The sequence below is a fragment of the Quercus lobata genome, chromosome 9 (genome assembly GCF_001633185.2).
Source record: "Quercus lobata isolate SW786 chromosome 9, ValleyOak3.0 Primary Assembly, whole genome shotgun sequence".
NCBI lineage: Eukaryota > Viridiplantae > Streptophyta > Magnoliopsida > Fagales > Fagaceae > Quercus > Quercus lobata.
This window is the reverse complement of record NC_044912.1, coordinates 1,953,148-1,971,278: the sequence shown is the minus strand read 5'-3', so window position 1 is coordinate 1,971,278 and position 18,131 is coordinate 1,953,148. Positions and strand designations below refer to the sequence as shown.

At 32.6% G+C, this 18,131-nt stretch overlaps 1 protein-coding gene and 1 pseudogene across 1 annotated transcript; one reads left to right on the top strand and one right to left on the bottom strand.

Annotated features, from left to right (window-relative positions):
- Positions 1 to 1,809: 1,809 nt before the first annotated feature.
- On the bottom strand, positions 1,810 to 6,223 carry LOC115960017 (annotated as a pseudogene).
- A 611-nt stretch (positions 6,224 to 6,834) lies between these two features.
- Positions 6,835 to 18,131, top strand: LOC115960016 (phospholipase SGR2-like). Its single transcript, XM_031078716.1, has 8 exons — positions 6,835 to 6,852; positions 7,279 to 7,415; positions 7,931 to 8,024; positions 8,108 to 8,170; positions 14,526 to 14,574; positions 15,022 to 15,125; positions 15,866 to 15,912; positions 17,315 to 18,131. Exons 1-8 carry the CDS (start codon positions 6,835 to 6,837, stop codon positions 17,553 to 17,555), a joined length of 753 nt encoding a protein of 250 aa, XP_030934576.1. The 3' UTR covers positions 17,556 to 18,131.

Below are 18,131 nucleotides of genomic sequence, written 5' to 3'. Positions count from 1 at the left end.
TTTAAATAAAATGGAAACTTTATTTTATTATTATCACCAATCGTAAGATGTACAGAGTTGGAATAGCATAGTTGTTTATGAAAAAAGAAAACAGAGGTGTGAATGCATTGGAATAGGTTGGATTTTGTTTTGTGTTTTTTTAAAAGCCAACAATTTCACATGTTGAGAAAAGTTCAACTCAACTTGATTCATAGGGAACATGTAGGGTTGGGTCGATTCATTAGAAGTTGGAACCATTTTGTTAGGCCTAATAAAAATTTTTGGTTTCCATTCACCAATTTAAACCCATTTTTTTAATAAATAATTACAATTTCATCTAAAATAAAACTCAAAATACTAAGATAGTCCGAACTAACAAATTTAAAGTAAGTTATAAAGTTTAAAGAAGTTTAAAGTCTGTGCTATATATCAAAAAGTTAGACCCTTTTAAATATACACCACCGTCAGTTTCTTTAAGACATTCTCCCCTCTCTTCATGTGTATGTGTTAAAACACTTAGTATTTTCCAAAAAAAAAATTTTGATTGGTATATAAAATCCAAAATAAAATAAATTGAAGAGTTTATACATATATTGTTTTTTAAAGTATTAATTAATAGCGGGTTGGATCTGGTTATTTGGATTGAAATTTTTGTCAACTTTTCAACCTGATCCAGCTCAAGTTTCATAAAATAAGGACTGGACCAAACCCTTCAACCCACAAAATTCAAACCCTGAGGTTGGTTTGGATTAGGTTCATCAAGCTCTTAAAGAAGAATAAACAAAAGAACTACCAAACTCAGAAATAATAGAAAACAATTCACATGAATGTTAATGTTTTACACAAGCTAAGTTACATACAAATTACAACACAAAAGATGAGCAAATCCACGGTTGAACTAGTAGCAATCTTCCAACAAACTGCCACAAAGGTATCTTAGAGTTCAAACTTTTACATTTATTACAGACAAATAAGAAACAAAGTCTTGAGTATTAATATATTGAACAATAACTAGAATACCCAAACAATATTAAGAATTGGAGCTCCTAACAAAACAGAATCCTTTTGAAGCAAACAAGACAAACTCATAATCTTCAACATCATTCTGCCATGAAAAAAAAAAAAACCAGAGACATGGCTTAAAACTGACAAATTCATGTTCCAAACCACAAATAGTAAGACATCGTAGCCAAACCAAATCTAAGAAAGCACTATACGTACAATTGAAAGTCACAAGCAAGATTAGGATTATTGACATGCATGGAGGACATATAATGAAAAAACCTAGAAAAAGTCAACGTTACATAATTCACAATCTTGTATCTTCCAATCACACATCATTCATAGAGGACTTTCCTGGAACATATCGTGGGCATTACTCATATACAGAACATGCCTACAAACACACATTACACATGCATACACACCAAAATACATATTAAAAATAGTATTTTGACACAGGATCCAAAAGCTAATTCATTCTATTTCAAAGAATTTGATGTATTTATCAGTTTATGCCAAGATGGTAACTAAATCAAACTCCAAGCAATCAAGCGATAGCGAGCGTTGTTAGGCATGAACATGGTTACTTATTTATCATGTCAAAAACCATTAGTTTCAAAAACTTAAGCTATTACAAAGTGGATAAATAATATATGTCAAGCATACATAAATTTGTTAGTGAAATAACTTTAGATGAAGCAAAGCTTTTTTTTTTTTTTTGGGGGGGGGGGGGTTTAGATGAAAGATAGAAATGAATCTAATAACCATTCATGAAAAAAAAGAAAAAAGAAAAAAAAAAAGAATTGAGAAGCTACCTTAATGAAACATTCCTGATTTACTAACAGATGTAGATCTTTGGGATGCACCGCAACACTAAATAACAAAGAGTAACTTATGAGTTATGTCTAAGAGTATGATAACAAATTCAAATAGATATTGCTAACTTAGGTAACACAAAGTATCAAGTTGTAGAGTTCCAATCACATAAAAGAAGACATAAACAAAATTGTTCAACATGTACTAGTTGGAAATTATGACTTGGATCAGTCATTTCTCTTCTTGAGCTTATGACAACCTAACAATGAGGAATGCAGTAAAAATACAATTAAAGCAAGAGATTTGCTACCCAAAAGAAGAATCGGAAAAACAGAGAAAAATTGCAAATCTCCTTAAGAATTTATTTGTAACTCAAGGATTTTTAACTAGGACTCAAGAACCATAGGTTAATGGCCAAGATGCATCAATAAAGGGAAAATAATAAAATTGTGATTATACTTGTCAGAAAATAAATAAACCTTAATCACATCTCATTCATATAGGAATTGCAAACTTAAGAGCGTAGGGTCTAAAACAGAAATTGATAACTTTTTTTCTTAACCTAATACAACCACTTTTTCATGCATGATGCATAGATATAGAAATGGAGAGAGACTGTGCATCTTCTGGCTATTAATTTTTGCATCTATTGGGTACTATGGTTAAGAGTCAGTGCAAAAAGAAAGTACGACCTAACTCCTAAAAGCATCTTCCTAAAAAAAAGGCACTAGTCCCCCTCCCTCCTCAAAATAATATTGTCCTAGTCTAAATGGGAGGGGAACACTATGAGGAAAATATGAGGGTACATAAAGTCAAGAACATTATTTCTTAACTTATATGCTGCTTCTCAAATGGATAGCAGTATGTACAAATGAGTACAAGGGGCATCAATGAAAAGACATAGGGAGCATGTGCCAAGCTAAAAAAATATTATTGAAGACATCCTATCTTAAATTAAACTATAAATCTATGACCTCAGTGTGGCAGACTAACAATGTGAGCACTTAAGAGTTAAAACATCCTATTATCTATGGCAAAATAATAATAATAATAAAATAATAAAAAGAAGAAGCTATTATTAATCAATGTATTTCATGAAGACTAGTTCTCAAATTATATAAGAAGCAAAGTATGCACTTAGAAGTTTGAAATACAAAGATTGTGGTCCAAACCACAAAAATACATCATAACCAAACCAAATCTAAGAAACCTCTATACATAGAATTGAAAATTATATGCAAGCTTAGGATTATCAACACCCATGAACGACGCATGATGAAAAATCCAGCAAAAGTCGTGGGGTTACATAAGTCACCATCTTGTATCTTCCAATCACACAACATCCACATAAGACTTTCGTCAAACATATGGTGGGCTTGACATACCCACAAACAGAATACACCCAAATACATTTATATAAACAGTATTTTGAGCCAGGCCCAAAAACTAATTTTATCTATTGCAAGGAATTTTTTTTTTTTTTTTTTTTATTTTTCTATTCCAAGATGGTAGATAAAAACGAACTCCAAGCAATCAAGCAATAGCAAGCCTGATTCTGCCATGAAAAATATAGATATGATTAAGTACAATTAATCGTTGGAATGGATTATTTATTTATGATCTTAGAAACCGTTAGTTCAAAGAAATAGCTTAAATGATAAAATGAATGCAACCGTTCATTTAAAGGTTAAAAGTGGAAGAAAAAATAGATTGAACTAAGAAGTTACCTTCGTGAAACATTCCGAATTACACCCAGATGTATAGCTTTCGGATGTGCTGCACTTTTGGAAAATCCTCGTTGTTAATGCGATTTTCAAGTTCCATTGAGACAGATTCCAAATCCAGTTCTTGGAGAGTTCTAAGGTATTCAATGCCGAAGGGCACTGTTTTTAACTCCTTGCAGCTGTCAATATATAGTGATTTCAGATTTGGCATCACCCCCTTTTCTATTATTATCTCATTCAATTGAGGTAAATTATGAATACTCAATCTTGTAAGCTTAAGAAAGCCTGTATTGAAACATAGCTGTTTTCCAACATAGGCATTAGTAAGTACAAGACGTCCCAAATTGGGCAAAGCAGCGATGTGAGGGAGTAGATCTTCTTCCAATCTCGACCAATGCAAGTGCAAATATGTGAGGCTTTGAAGTGAACAAAACCATTGTGGCACCTTCTCTAGTTTTCCAGTCAAAAAAAGCTTTCGAAGGTTGGGAGGAGGAGATGAGAGTGCATCCATTTGGAGAGTTTCCTCCTCATTAGTTACCATGATACTCTAAGACCCTAAGAAGTTTCATGTTTTGAATAAGTTCGTCTCATCTGCTGCTTTCAAATTTGAAATACCTAGGGAGGTCAATTGGGTCATGCTCCGGATCTGTCTTATCAAGTCATCGTTTGCTGCAATAGAACACACAGCTTGCAACTTCTTTAACCGGGTGATATTTGATGGTGCTTACATCCCTGAATAAAATCTGAATTCATTCCAATTTCCGGTTGCGCGACACATAATTAGATGCCGCATGTTTTGCAACTCTCCTATTCCAAGAGGAAGGGCCTCTATACACATTTCCTTGAGGTCCAAAGTTTGAAGATTATGGAGGCTCCCTATGGAATTTGGGAGCTTCTTAAGTAAAGATCCCCTTAAATTCAAATATCTTAAGTTGAATAATTTGAATACTTCATCAGGCAATTCATCAATGGGGGCATCCTCCAAATCTAATACCCTTAACATTTTACTTCCTGAGGGCAATGTTTTCAATGCCTTGTTGAAAACAAGAAAAGATCGAAGCTTTGACATACCCGTAAATGATTTTAGTTCTCCATCGGTTTTGTGAATTGAAATGCGGCGTGCTTTGCATTCTTTCATTTCTTCTCCCCCATCATGTACGGAACCAAACTTTTCTTTGACTGATATTGATAGAGCAAGCCCCCGCAGAAGGTCATGCATTTTAAATCTCCTTGGCCTTCCAAATTCATTCCTCTCTACAACTTGAAGCATGTTCCTGAAAGTGAGTTTTACTAGATAGCTATCTGCCACTTCTTCTAGAGTGGACCCTTCAACTTTTTCTACAAATCCTTCTGCCATCCATAGCTTAATGAGCCTTTTTCTTTGATCTTATGATCTTCTGGGAAAAGGGAGCAGTATAAGAAACAATGCTTCAATTGATATGGTAAATCATTGAAACTAAGTAACAAAATGCTCTTCACTGCTTCTAGCTCAGGATTGTTACTTAACTCCAATTCAAGCTGCTATAAATTTCATTCCATTGAGACATATTCTTGGAGTACATAAGGCTGCCCAAAGCCGCAATTGCAAGAGGTAGGCCATTACATTTTCCTACAAGTTCCTGAGCAAAAGATTTAAGCTCCGGTGGACAACTTCCATTAGGACTGCTTGAGAATGCTTTCTTGAAAAAGAGTTCCCAAGCCTCTTCCATTAGCAACAATTCAATATTATGAATGTGATGCTTACCTCCCATTTGATGGCAAGCTACATCATCTTCTTTTCGAGTTGTAAGGATGATTCTACTCCCAAGACAACTATCTCGAAGTGATACCTTTATTTCATCCAAGAGGTTTGTGTCCCAAACATCATCTAGGACAAGTAGGTAACTTTTCTTCTCTAAATAATTCACCAGTGTTTTTACTAATAGTCTGTAGTTCATGGAATTTAAGTCTGCTGGATTTACTTCCTTCCTTGACTCATGGAATTCCTTAATCAATCTCCTCAATACGTCTTCTAATTCATATACTTGGGAAATTGTGATCCATGCACAACAGTCAAAATGTTTCTTTACATCATCATTGTTGTAGGTGTTGGCAGCTAGTGTGGTCTTGCCGGAACCTCCCATCCCAACTATCGAAATGACAGTCTGATGTGGTTCTCCATCAATCAACCAATCCATTATCGATTGCCTTTTCTTTTCAATTCCTACAAGTTCGTCTTCTTTCAAAAAAAGAGATGATTCAGCATGACGCACCACCCGTTTCTGATTATCTTTAGATCTAGTTCCCTCTATACGATCAATACCATATCTTTGGTTTCTCTCTGGTATGGCGCCCTTGATTTTCCCATTAATTTTTTGTATCTTGGTGGCTGTTTGACGCCTCATCCAGAGATTTTTTGGAAAGTAAATGGTGTGGTGAAGGATCCAGGAAGATCGACCCCCAATTCGTTGGCGATTCATGTGATACATGAAGTTGTCAATAATGTCTTCAACATCATACGCCATGTCTCTCACATTTGCCACCCAAGTTTTCTCTCCTTCCCTCCCTACTCCCTTTCTATCAGCATCTACTAAGAATGATCGCATGCTTATTAACTCATCTTTAATATCTTCAATTGCATCACGAGCCCCCCATAACAAAGATGCTTCATTTGAAAGGATTGAAATGATATTTTCAGTGAGTTCCACTACAGCCTGATCCATTTTTAACTTCACAGTTCAAACTCCCTTCTAGCTTTAGTCACCAAGTTTTTATGCTCCCTTTCTTCCAGTTATATCACATCCAAAGAGAAAGAGAATGCCATGCTTTGACTTGTTGCTTGCCGGTCCTAGGAGACATGCACAAAAAAAAAAGAAAAAATAAATAAAAGAATAGAGGTGAGAAACATAATGCATGAAAGTATTCTAATTCTCAAAAAGTGTACTAGTACGTCAGTTAAGTTGAAGAATGATTTTTTTGGGGGGGATAAGTGGTGTAGATACAGTGATTTTTTGTATTTATTTAATTTAAACAATGATAGTTGTACTTGTCTAAATTAAACAGTGAGAAATATTTCTATTTGTTGCTGGCAATATTTTCTTTTTTTTTTTGAAGGAACTTGCAATATATATTTTTTTAAACAGAACATTTCAATAATTAAAATTTCATCGTTTCCACATGGTTTGTATTTATGACACCATATGTTGTCTAATATGTGATTTGTACATTAAACAAAACACTAGAAGGATGTGATTCGTGAACTTTCAAAAAAGAAAAAGAAAAAGGAGGATGTGTACATTAGTCTTTATATTAGATTTTTTTTAATTGCATAATAATGGTAAGGAAAGGCGAGGTACCAATAAATGTTTATAAAGATTTAAGGAGTAAGATTCTCAAAAAAAAGATTTAAGGACTAGAATGAAATAACGAGAATTAGATAAAAAGAATTAAAAAATTATATAATTTATGGACCAAAATTTTGACTTTTCTTTTTATTTCTTTCGAAACAAGATAATTGAGTCTTTCTAAAATATCATTCTTATCTTATTACGAAATTTAAAACTTTCAAAGATTGAAGGCATTTGATGGGTTAATTGGTTTGGTATTAGGCTTTTGATAAAAAAATTTATCAGGTCATTCATTATTTAACAATTTTGGTGCTTGAATTTATTTTCTATTCTTTTAGATCACAACCTTCCACTAATGAGGTTGATTTGTCATTAGATTCAATCTGATTGTCTGCCTATTGATTTTTCCCCCCTTTCTGGTGACGTTTCAGCAAGAAGAATCTGAGATTGGTTTACCTGGAGGAAATGGTCAGCTATTGACACTTGGTCTAGGACTATTGGTCACAGCAATTGCTGCAGCTTATGTGACTTGGCTTGCTAAGGTAATGTCTCTATTGCAATTTGCAAAGTATTTCTTTCTTATAACCTATTATGTTTAAGGTTCCTGTCCTAATCCCTCATTTTGCCAGTAGGGTTAATATCAGTGTAAATAACTAAGCAACTTTATTTATTTACTTTTATAAGACAACTTTATATATCATTTATGAAGTAAAATTACAAGTTTTCTCGTGTTGAATATTAACAAAAGAAAAGAGAAATGGTGCATGTAAGGCATTGCGTTGCTTACTTTTAAGGGAAAATGATGTAAGCAAGACATATATTTAAGTGTGCTATTTAATAAATTTTAACTCGACTGCTGGAAATGGAGAAGGGCCCCCTTTCCTCCTCCACTCTCTTGCTTATTCTACAAACTGCCCTTTCTTACTTTGCACAAACATACACATCAAACCATGGTGGTATAAATCAGCTATAAGTTTTGTTATAGTTGTTACCATTTTTCCCTTCTATATTATTTATTTGAATTTGGTAATCTATGGCAACATTACAGCACATTTAAAGAATATTTTTTGAAATTTTTTACAGAATAGAACCACTTGTCTGCAAAGAATACACCAATAAATGCCTTGTTCTTATACCTTACCACAAGGGTGGAAGGCAGTTGCATATTGGATTCCAGGTACGGCTCTTTAACAACACATAAATGTGGATTAAAGTCTTGTTCTCTCCCTGTTTTTAATATGCTCATGGGCTGTGGTGTAGGAATTTACTGAAGATTTGGCAACTCGTTCTCATGCAATCATGGATCATCTACACTCCATAAGGGTGGGCTCTATTAACCCTTCTGAAATTAATATATCTCTCTAATTTCTTATGAAAGTTCAAAAACGTGTACAAACACCTTTGAACGTTTAGACCCTCAAATTACACTTTAACCAATTCAAACAATATGTCAAACAACAAGTGTGCGGAAACTTAACATATGCTATAATATGGAATTGGTAAAAACTATCTAAGCTAAAACAGAATATAATCCACAGCAGATAATAAAAAGGCAAAGATAGAGAGAAAGGAAGATGCAAACACAAGGACAACACACGATGTGTTATCGAAGAGGAAACCGAAGCCCTCGGTGTAAAACCTCTCCGCCGCCCTCCAAGCGGTCAATAATCCACTAGAAAATGTAGTTGGGATACATGAATAGCAATAGACCCTCCAAGCCTAATCTACCTGATGTACCTAAGCCCTCCAAGCTTCTTGCTCCAACGAGGTTGCGCCGAACCTTTTTCTTTTCTAGCTTACCAGATTCTGCTACTAGACCGTAGCATCCGCCATTCTTGGCATCCTCCAATGCTTCCCAAAGCTCCAAAGACACTCAACACTCTAAATTGGTGTGGGTAGTGTTTGGATAGAAATCTCCTCTCAATAGGTATGACAATGAGAGAGGGAATGAGAAGAGACTACAAAGGTTTCTCTCTAAGAGTGAGTAGCTCTCTCTAATTGGGTGGGTGTTTTGAAGAAACCTCTCTTAGGGGTTTTTTTTTTTCTGAATAGCCACACATATCTTGTGGGAATGAGGGGTATTTATACTGGTGTGAGAATGGAATACGAAGAGTCAATTTTTCCAAAAACAGGGCTGGCTGGCGACTTGACCTTGCGACTTGACTGAGTCGCGAGTTCAAGTCGCGAGCTAACTTAATGGCCAGTCTGGATTTTTGTCGTGTAGTGCTCCAGGTGGCGTGACTGTTCAGCTCCCCTGCATGCTCTGCACGTGAGCAACTTTTGGCGGCTTGAAAGCTGTGAGCCACCCGCGAGTCCTAGCCGCGAGTCTCTGCTTCATTGCACTGTCTTGAGCATTTCTTCACACTCTCTCACACACTACCCTTACATGATTCCCACCTAAATACAAGGTTTCTAAGTGCTATATTATAAGCAAATTTGTCATGGAATAAAGCCAACACATGGTTGATTAAATTCAACCTTACATCTTACATGTAAGAGTTTTATTTTTTAGATATAGATCTTAAAGAATGAGTCTAATATGCAAGTCCTGTGTCATAATTGGCATGTGATTCCATTCTTCTTTGAGAGTTCTCGATGCAGAACGGATTTTCGTGAATAATAAATAAAAGGGAAAAAAAATCCTAGACTTCACCACCTAAGGGTACTTAGAATCACCACCAACTTGTAGAGAAAACTCTAACTCAAATTTATTTATTCAAATTGAATTGTCTCAAACTATTCTTGGAGTCTCTTTTTAATAGGCTTCAAGGCTTAAATCACGTTACAGTTACATCCAATGAAATCCTCAACAAAATTAAAGCCAAAATTTAAAAATTCAAAATTCAAAAATGAAATCTTGTATCTTAAATAAGAAAATATTTGTAATAAATAAATGATTAAATTAACCATTTTCTAACATAAGCTTTTGGGGAATTAGTAATTCAACATGGTATTAGAAAAGAAGGTCCTAAGTTTGATCATTATCTCCACTGTACCTTCCATTTAAAATTTTAAAAATCCTATATGTTGGGTCCTATTTATCAAGGGGGATTCTAAGCCTGCATGTGAGGGGGAGTATTAGAATTATGATTAAATTTGTCATTTCCTAATAGTTTAAGCTTTTGGGAGAATCAGTAATTTGATAATAAACTTTGAATAAATTTGACTGTGCTCTCTACATAACTTCTTTTTATCAGGGTCACAAGATCTTTACTCACATTCTTTAACTTCTTTTCTAAGCTTTATGTCAGCCACAAGTTTTAATTTCAAATGCATAGTAACATTACATTCTAAAGAGCTGTAAGATATTACAAATTAATAGTGGAAGATAAAGAATATTGTAGTAGATATGTGGCTATGGTTTGGAGATGCTCCCTTCTGCTTCCAAATTTTTTGCTAACATCTTAATTGTCGTCTGAAACTTTGGTTTTATTTCTCTTGGTGATTGATCAGCACCTGCCTTTTGATCAAGTTTTCTATCCTTTTTGCCTGCTTTGAGCAAGCAGATTTTAGGTGATAATATGGTTTCTCTTTAGACATATTACTAGGTTAAAATTACAGTTTAGGGTACCTGCATTATGGAAATAGGTTAAATGGTTCTTGTACATGAAGTTGGCAGAGAGGAGTAAGAAAAAGGGCTCATAAAGGAGTTGACAAGATTTTAAGTGGGGCTTCAAAAAGAATCTAGATATGGAAAGCTTTGGGTGGGGGAAGGTTGCTTTAGTTTAACCTTCCCTTTGCATTTTTCTTTTTCTTTTTAATATCAATAACTGGGATTATAATTCCCAACTTATTAGTGGGGAATCAAATGTCTCTTTGAAGATAAATGAGATTGAAAATGAAATAGAGTATTCTTTAGTAATTTTAAAGGGGCATGTGCCTGGGGGAGGCATTTCATTTCTTTGAAATTGTGGCTATGCTATTTGGTGAAATTTAAAGGTGGATTTGCCAATGAGCTGTGGCTTCCTTGCCCCTTAGAATGGGGTGGACAGATTTTGAAATCCACTAGATGCACGTATAACTTGCCACTCATAAAAATAATGTTGGAGTTTGAGCTCTTGAATCTGTTGGTTTCAAGTACAATGGCACTTGTACACCACTAGTCAATATATTACTAAAAGCTGAGACGTAGCATTTAATGTTGCTACGCTCACATTGAGCCACATCAGCAGCCACGTCATCATTTTTTGTTTCTAATTTTTGTTTTATATATATTTTTAAACATTTTTTCATTTAAGGTGACTTAAAAACTCCATTATTTAATAATTAAAATATCTTTTAACCATTATTTTTATTATTAATTTTTCAAAACTCTCCCTCCCTTTTACCTCTTCATCTCCCCACTATTTTTTACCTTAATATCATTTTTTTCTTTACCTTTTGTCTTCCTTTATTTTGACTCTTCTTATTCTCAATATCTTACTATAAATTTGACATTTTCCTTTTCATTTTATGCATGGTTTTCTCACACAAAAAGGTTACTTTTCTCTCTCTCTCTCTCTCTCTCAATTTGTTTTTCATTTTTTGTTTGATTTTTTTATTTTTTATTTTCATTGCATCAATTCTTTAGGTTGATGAATTTTTTTGTTAATTAGAATTCTACGTTGGGTTGATGCAATTTATTTTTATGTTTTAAGTTATTATCTTTTATATTCTTTTTTATTAAATATTATCCTATTGCATTATGCATATAGTATATAATAATATAATGTTATCATATTACATAGAATGATTTGGATAATTTGATGTTTATTGCTATATAGTTTATTTTTACTCTTTTTTCCTCTCTTATTATTTTATTCAACATTTATCTATATCTATATCTATATCTATCTATATATTACTAAAAGCTGAAGCATAACATTTAATTTTGCTATGCTCACATTGAGCCACATCAGCAGCTACGTCATCATTTTTTGTTCCTAATTTTTGTTATATATATTTTTAAACATTTTCTCATTTAAGGTGACTTAAAAACTCCATTATTTAAAAATTAAAATATCTTTTGACCATTATGTTTATTATTAATTTTCCAAAACTCTCCCTCTCTTTTACCTCTTCATCTCCCCACTATTTTCTACCTTAATATCATTTTTTCTCTACCTTTTTGTCTTCCTTTATTTTGACTCTTCTTATTCTCAATATCTTACTATAAATTTGACATTTTCCTTTTCATTCTATGCATAGTTTTCTCACACAAAAAGGTTCTCTCTCTCTCTCTCTCTCTCAATTTTTTTTTCATTTTTTGTTTGATTTTTTCATTTTTTATTTTCATTGCATCAATTCTTTAGGTTGATAAATTTTTATGTTAATTAGAATTCTACTTTGGGTTGATGCAATTTATTTTTGTGTTTTAAGTTATTATCTTTTATATTCTTTTTTATTAAATATTATCCTACTGTATTATGCATATAGTATATAATAATATAATGTTATTATATTACATAGAATGACTTGGATAATTTGATGTTTATTGCTATATAGTTTATTTTTACTCTTTTTCCTCTCTTATTATTTTATTCAACATTTAAATTCAATCACATCCTCCATACTGTTAAATTATGCGGCATAAATCAAGAAAATGGCTAGACACAGACTTGCCTTCTTTTACCATATGTTGGGGGAATCAATATATTTGTGTGATAAATGATCGTATAATTTATAATTTAAATAGCACCCTTTGAATGTGGCGAGGCCCATAGATTGAGCAATTTGTAGATTTATAAAGGCTATTGAGAATGAACTTTTTGAATTAAGTCTAAAAAAAAATATGAACTACTATATATCAATTAGATAAAAACTTTTATCATAGATACATTAATATTTTTTTTGCCACATATTTAAATCATGCAAACTTAATAATTTTATATCATGTGTTAGCATCATCTTTGCTTCTTCTTCTTCTTCTCAAAAATATTATGTATCATCTTTAAAGGATGCTAACAATATTGATCTTATGGGAAAAGTTACATAAAATATTGAGAAAAAAATGTTTTATATTACAATCTACTAAAAATGTTTTACACATTCATCTATTTTAATTTAGATTTTTTTCCAAAAAAAAAAAAAAAATTTAGATATCTATAAGTAAACAATGAAATAATAATTCATGAATAATAAAAACATATATATATATATATCTATACATATTTATCTTGTATGGTTGTAACTTTAAATATACTTTTGCATTTATGTATTTATCTACTTTAATTTAGATGTTTATAACTTAATAATGAAATCTATAAACAAGGTAATTAAAACAATCATATTTCTAGAATTCAAAAAGTCACAATTTCTTTTTTCAAAAAAATGCCTTTTACATTTCCTTGGAATTTTTAATTTTTAATTTTTTTATAAAACCTTTGACATACCACTAACCTAACCACTTCATACATTAAAAAAATTTAAGGCTCAATATTACTTCCATTAATATATTATGGATATCTTAATTGATTGAGACCAAACTAGAGAAATGTCTTTCATATTTCATTGAAAATTCAAAAGGAAAAAAAAAAAAAAAAACCTTTGACATACCACTAACGTAACTAGATCTATAACTATTTAAGCCATCCATGATATCTATTTCTTATTGATAACCATAAAATTTACAACTAGCAAGGGAACAAAGTAATAAAGAATAAATGAAGGAAGAAAAAAAAGAAATGAAATCAAACGTCAATTAATAACTGTTATTTGGAAAATAAAAAGGTGGTAAAGAGGAGTAAAAAATAAAATAGAGATGGCTATATAGAGGACATTAAAAACTTTATAGTGCAATAAAATCAACAATTAAATATAATAATACAAAATTTAAACTTAAAACTAATCAAACTCTAACTAGGGAAATTATATATATATATATATATATATATATATAACACCATATCTTCATACACCATGACTTAAAAAAAATTATTGAATAGTTCTACCTCTTATTTAATGTCTATTTTATACAAATCATCAACCAATAAATATATGATAATGGTAAAAAATGTTATAGAAAAGATTATCAAAAATATGATAATACTATATTTAAAAAACAAAAAAACTCTTTATAAAGTTTAGGGACTAAAATAGTCTTTTATCTAAAAATTTATCACGCGCAATGCGCGGGTCTGCGACTAGTTATAAATTTAAATCTGGAAGAAATGCCTTAATCTGGAAATACCACTTTTATATACTTATGTATGTGACTTTTAAATAGTTTATTTTTGCTAAATAGTTAAAAAGTAAACATTCGTCCTCTTCTAATCCTAGAAGTTGAAATATTTTCCAAATTAATCTTAAGATTGTCACATATACTAAAGCTTCTACTTGATTGGTGGGTTCGATTTTGGCTTGACCCATAATTTAGCATGGCCATTGTCAGGTTCCCATTTCTCTCAACTTTGAATGAAGTAGTGTGTAAGTGCATCCAAATTGACTACACTGGTTGGGCTGGTTTCCAGTTTGGGAGGATAGAATGCTAGCTCAATAAGTAATCATGTAAATATAAATAATCTCATATCGTTTCTGTTTATGATTAACGTTTCTCGTATTCATTTATAGTACTAAGTGACGTTGAGCTTCAGTCGGGCCCCTCAATCGCTCTGTTACATTTTACCATATTATATGTGTGTGGTGTTTGCTTTTTACTCATGCAAGATGTTAAGTTCTAAGCTTTATACTGTTTAAACAGGCCAAAGTACTCACAGTTTGCCAATCCAGAAGCAAGGATAGACTAGAAGGTAACATGATCTTTCACCCTTCTGTTTTGCATTACTTTTCCTGTTTCCCCCCTTTCATTGTTACTTCATATTCTCCTCCTTCTATTCATAAAGGTAAGGAGGATTGGGGTAATATATTTTAACAGAGTGGTACTCTTCCAAGTATCTACAGCAACCCCCCCCCCCCCCCCCCCCCCCCTTTTCTCCATGCCCCTGTTTTTTTTACAAAAAGAAACAAGAAAAACAGAGAAAAATAAATCAAACTGTTGCTCCACGACCAAAAAATAATTTTGATACTATAATCCAGCTCCACTGAGTGGTGGCTCAAACTAATCAGTATTTATTATGGAAATCCATTTTTTGCTATTTAAGTCTATCTACGGTTGTGTGGAGAAGTATTTTAATCAATCTTATATTCTTTGATCTATATTATTAATACGTGTAAAAATTCTAATGTTTATATTGTAGAAGAGGGAGAGGATTCCCAAGAAAAAGAGGGGAGATCATATGGTTCTCTTATGATTCAGAGATTAACTGGAAGTGAAGAAGGACGGATTGATCACATGCTTCAAGTGCGTTGTTTTACCAATTTGATGATAAATCTTACAACCATGTACATGGTCATGCACATGCACACACTGATACTGCACATATATTTCTAATGATAACTAGGATTAGCATCTTGCATTTGTTACTTGTTAGAAGTCATTAAAAATGGATAAGGTAGTACCAGTTCAACATAGAAGGACCTAATCTGATCATTGGAGCAGCTTTCTTGCTAGATTCTTTGTATGTATCCCCACCTTGTTGCGTGCTAATCTTAAAACAAGGATATGGACATGGTGCTGTGTACCCAGCTCATGTAGGTCTTGGACATGGCAGAATTAAGATAAATGCCATGATATGAATGTTAAGAGGGTTCAGATGGATGACTCACAACATAAGGAAAATCAAATGAGGAGTTGAGATATTGATGCAAAGATTGGCATTGCATCAATCAAGGATAAGATGCGGGAGTCACCTCAGATGGTTCATTATGTGTAATGAAGATCTACAGATACACTAGTTTAAAAAGGTTGATACAAGTGGAAGGAGTGTTAAGAGTAAGCCGGTAAGGGCATTAAAAAAAATACGTGGGTAGTAGTAAGAAGATTTCCAAAGAGTTAGCGAAGAACACAACTTTTGAAGTGTTGAAGTGGAAAAAGACTCATGTAACTGATATCAATGTTGTGATTAAGATTAAGTTGAACTTGAGTTGTATTTGCATGTTGAAATATGTTTTTCCAATAATAGTTTGATGTTGTTCGTGCAGGATAAAACATTTGAGCATCCATACTTACAAGCCCTTGGAGCACATACGTAAGTACCCGCTTTCTACTTTCTTAAAAAAGTCATTTTATACATAATTTTGGTTCTGTCTAGTATTGCTTGTTATTGGGCAAGTACTCACTATCTACATTGTGTGCAACTATTATCATCGCCTTCCATCATTAACTTCTCGTTTGAACATTTGGCACAAAATGTTCATGCAATTAGCATGTAATGATTGATGTATCTGATCCCACCATACCATGTTTAAGCAACAACTATCACTATGATTCTTCTTATGTGTTTACATTTATTGGCCTTTTTTTGCATTTTTTCAAGCTATCCTATTTGGTTCTTATCTAATAATCTGTTTCTGGTTAGTTCTTATCTAATAATCTGTTTCTGCTAACCATAAGGTTTTCACAATGTCAATGATTACTATATACTTGCAGTTGCTAAAAAGTTTTTCTTTTTTCGTTTCTCTTTCTTATTCTTACACCACAGAAGGGTTAAAACATTTTTAACAAAATGTTAGATTGAGTTTAGGATATTTATGTTCTCAAAACTTCTTTTTCATCTGTTCATAATCATTTGATAAATTGCACTAATCTTTTTCATTTGTTTGTAATTATTAAATTACCGATTATTCTAAAAGCTTAAGCTATTAGCATATGGTAAATTTAATCATTTAACTATAAACTTCTAACACTCCCCCTCACGTGTGGGCCGAAACTATCTTTTAAAAGGTGAGGCCCAGCACGTGGGAATTTAAATCAGAGGTAGAATGGAGGAGACAAGGGTCAAACTTAGGACCTCTTCCTTTGATGTCATGTTAAATTATCGTTGTCCCAAAAGCTTAAGCTATTAGGATATGGTAAATTTAATCATTTAACCATATACTTCTAACAGTAATCTTGTTTATGACTAAGAAACTGAATTAATAACATAACTATAAAGAACAGATGTAGCACCAGCTTGAATTAATAACATATGTACAACAACAAAATCCGTAGGCAACAAAAATTGTCACAAATCCATAATTTTAGTCAGAAAGAAAGAGATTAAGTTGCAAAAATGGAGAAAAAGATTAGGGAAAATTACATTTTACACCATATATTTTGGGGGTTCTTTCAAATATAACCCAATAATTAATGTGGTTCCAAAATAAATCCTATAATTTCTAAAGTTTCAATTAAAATCGTGAAGTTTAAGACTGTTAGAAATTAAACCTTATAGTTTTGTTAGTTTCAAACTCTGGACTTTTAAGATCGTATCACTTTAAACTCTGGGCCTTTTGAGTTTGATTGTGGGGTTTAAAAATTTAACAGTTTTCTTCTCCTTTATCCCCATTCTCTGTAGTGGGGAATATAATAATAGACAAGTAACTTGAGCGTGCATGTTGTGTTGCTTTTGTACATTGATCTTCTTTTAATTTGTGAATCTTGGCATACATAAACTATTGGAGGGATCATGATACCGCACTTTTCATATTAAAACACTTGTTTCGAGATATACCTGAAGACCCCAACTCACCTGCGGGATCTAGTGGGGGCAACTCAAAAGAAGAAAGTGGTTCCATAGGTTGGTTTGATCAAAGACAGCCTGTTGATGAAGAACTTCCATTAACATTCTCTGACACAGTTATGGTTAGAAATTTTTCAAGAAAAGCCAAGAAGATTTGGAAGAAGCGCTGATGATAGTAGCAGTATTTGAATTCTTGCTGCATGCCTTTAGATGCATCATGCTGGTGCAATTGATGACAATTGAAGCAATTTTTGTTATTATCATATCACTGCATTCTGGGCCAATTATCTCATATTTTTAACATTGTAGAAAAGTCCTGAAATTTATGATTGTGTCATGCTGCGATGGGAATGCTAGTCAAAGTTACAATGAAAAGTATATGCCATTGTCCACACCAAGGCTCACCCTTGAAATGTTGTTTGAGAATGAGGGGAGTGGGTTAGTTGTGCTATGTAGCAGAGTAGTAGTTGGTTAAATGGAAGTATACTTGAAACTAATCCCTTTGGGATTTAGGTGAAATCAAATGGACATATACAAAAAGTGTATAGTGTTGTTCAAAAAAACATGTAGACAGTGGCATACAATAGAATGATATAGAAAGGTGTTAATGGAACTCTCTCTCTCTCTCTCTCTGTGGGTGATGAGAATTGCAAAAGATGGTGTAAATTTGTAGCTTTATTGTATAAAAATACTCCTTTTGTGGTGATTTTTTGAGCTATCAAATGGAAAACTGTCGTGGTGTGTAA

What these genes read in the sequence shown, in the direction of transcription:
- LOC115960016 (XM_031078716.1), top strand. An exon ending in AAGCAAGGATAGACTAGAAG is followed by an intron (nt 14,575 to 15,021) that starts GTAACATGATCT and finishes TTTATATTGTAG; the next exon opens with AAGAGGGAGAGGATTCCCAA. An exon ending in GGATTGATCACATGCTTCAA is followed by an intron (nt 15,126 to 15,865) that starts GTGCGTTGTTTT and finishes TTGTTCGTGCAG; the next exon opens with GATAAAACATTTGAGCATCC.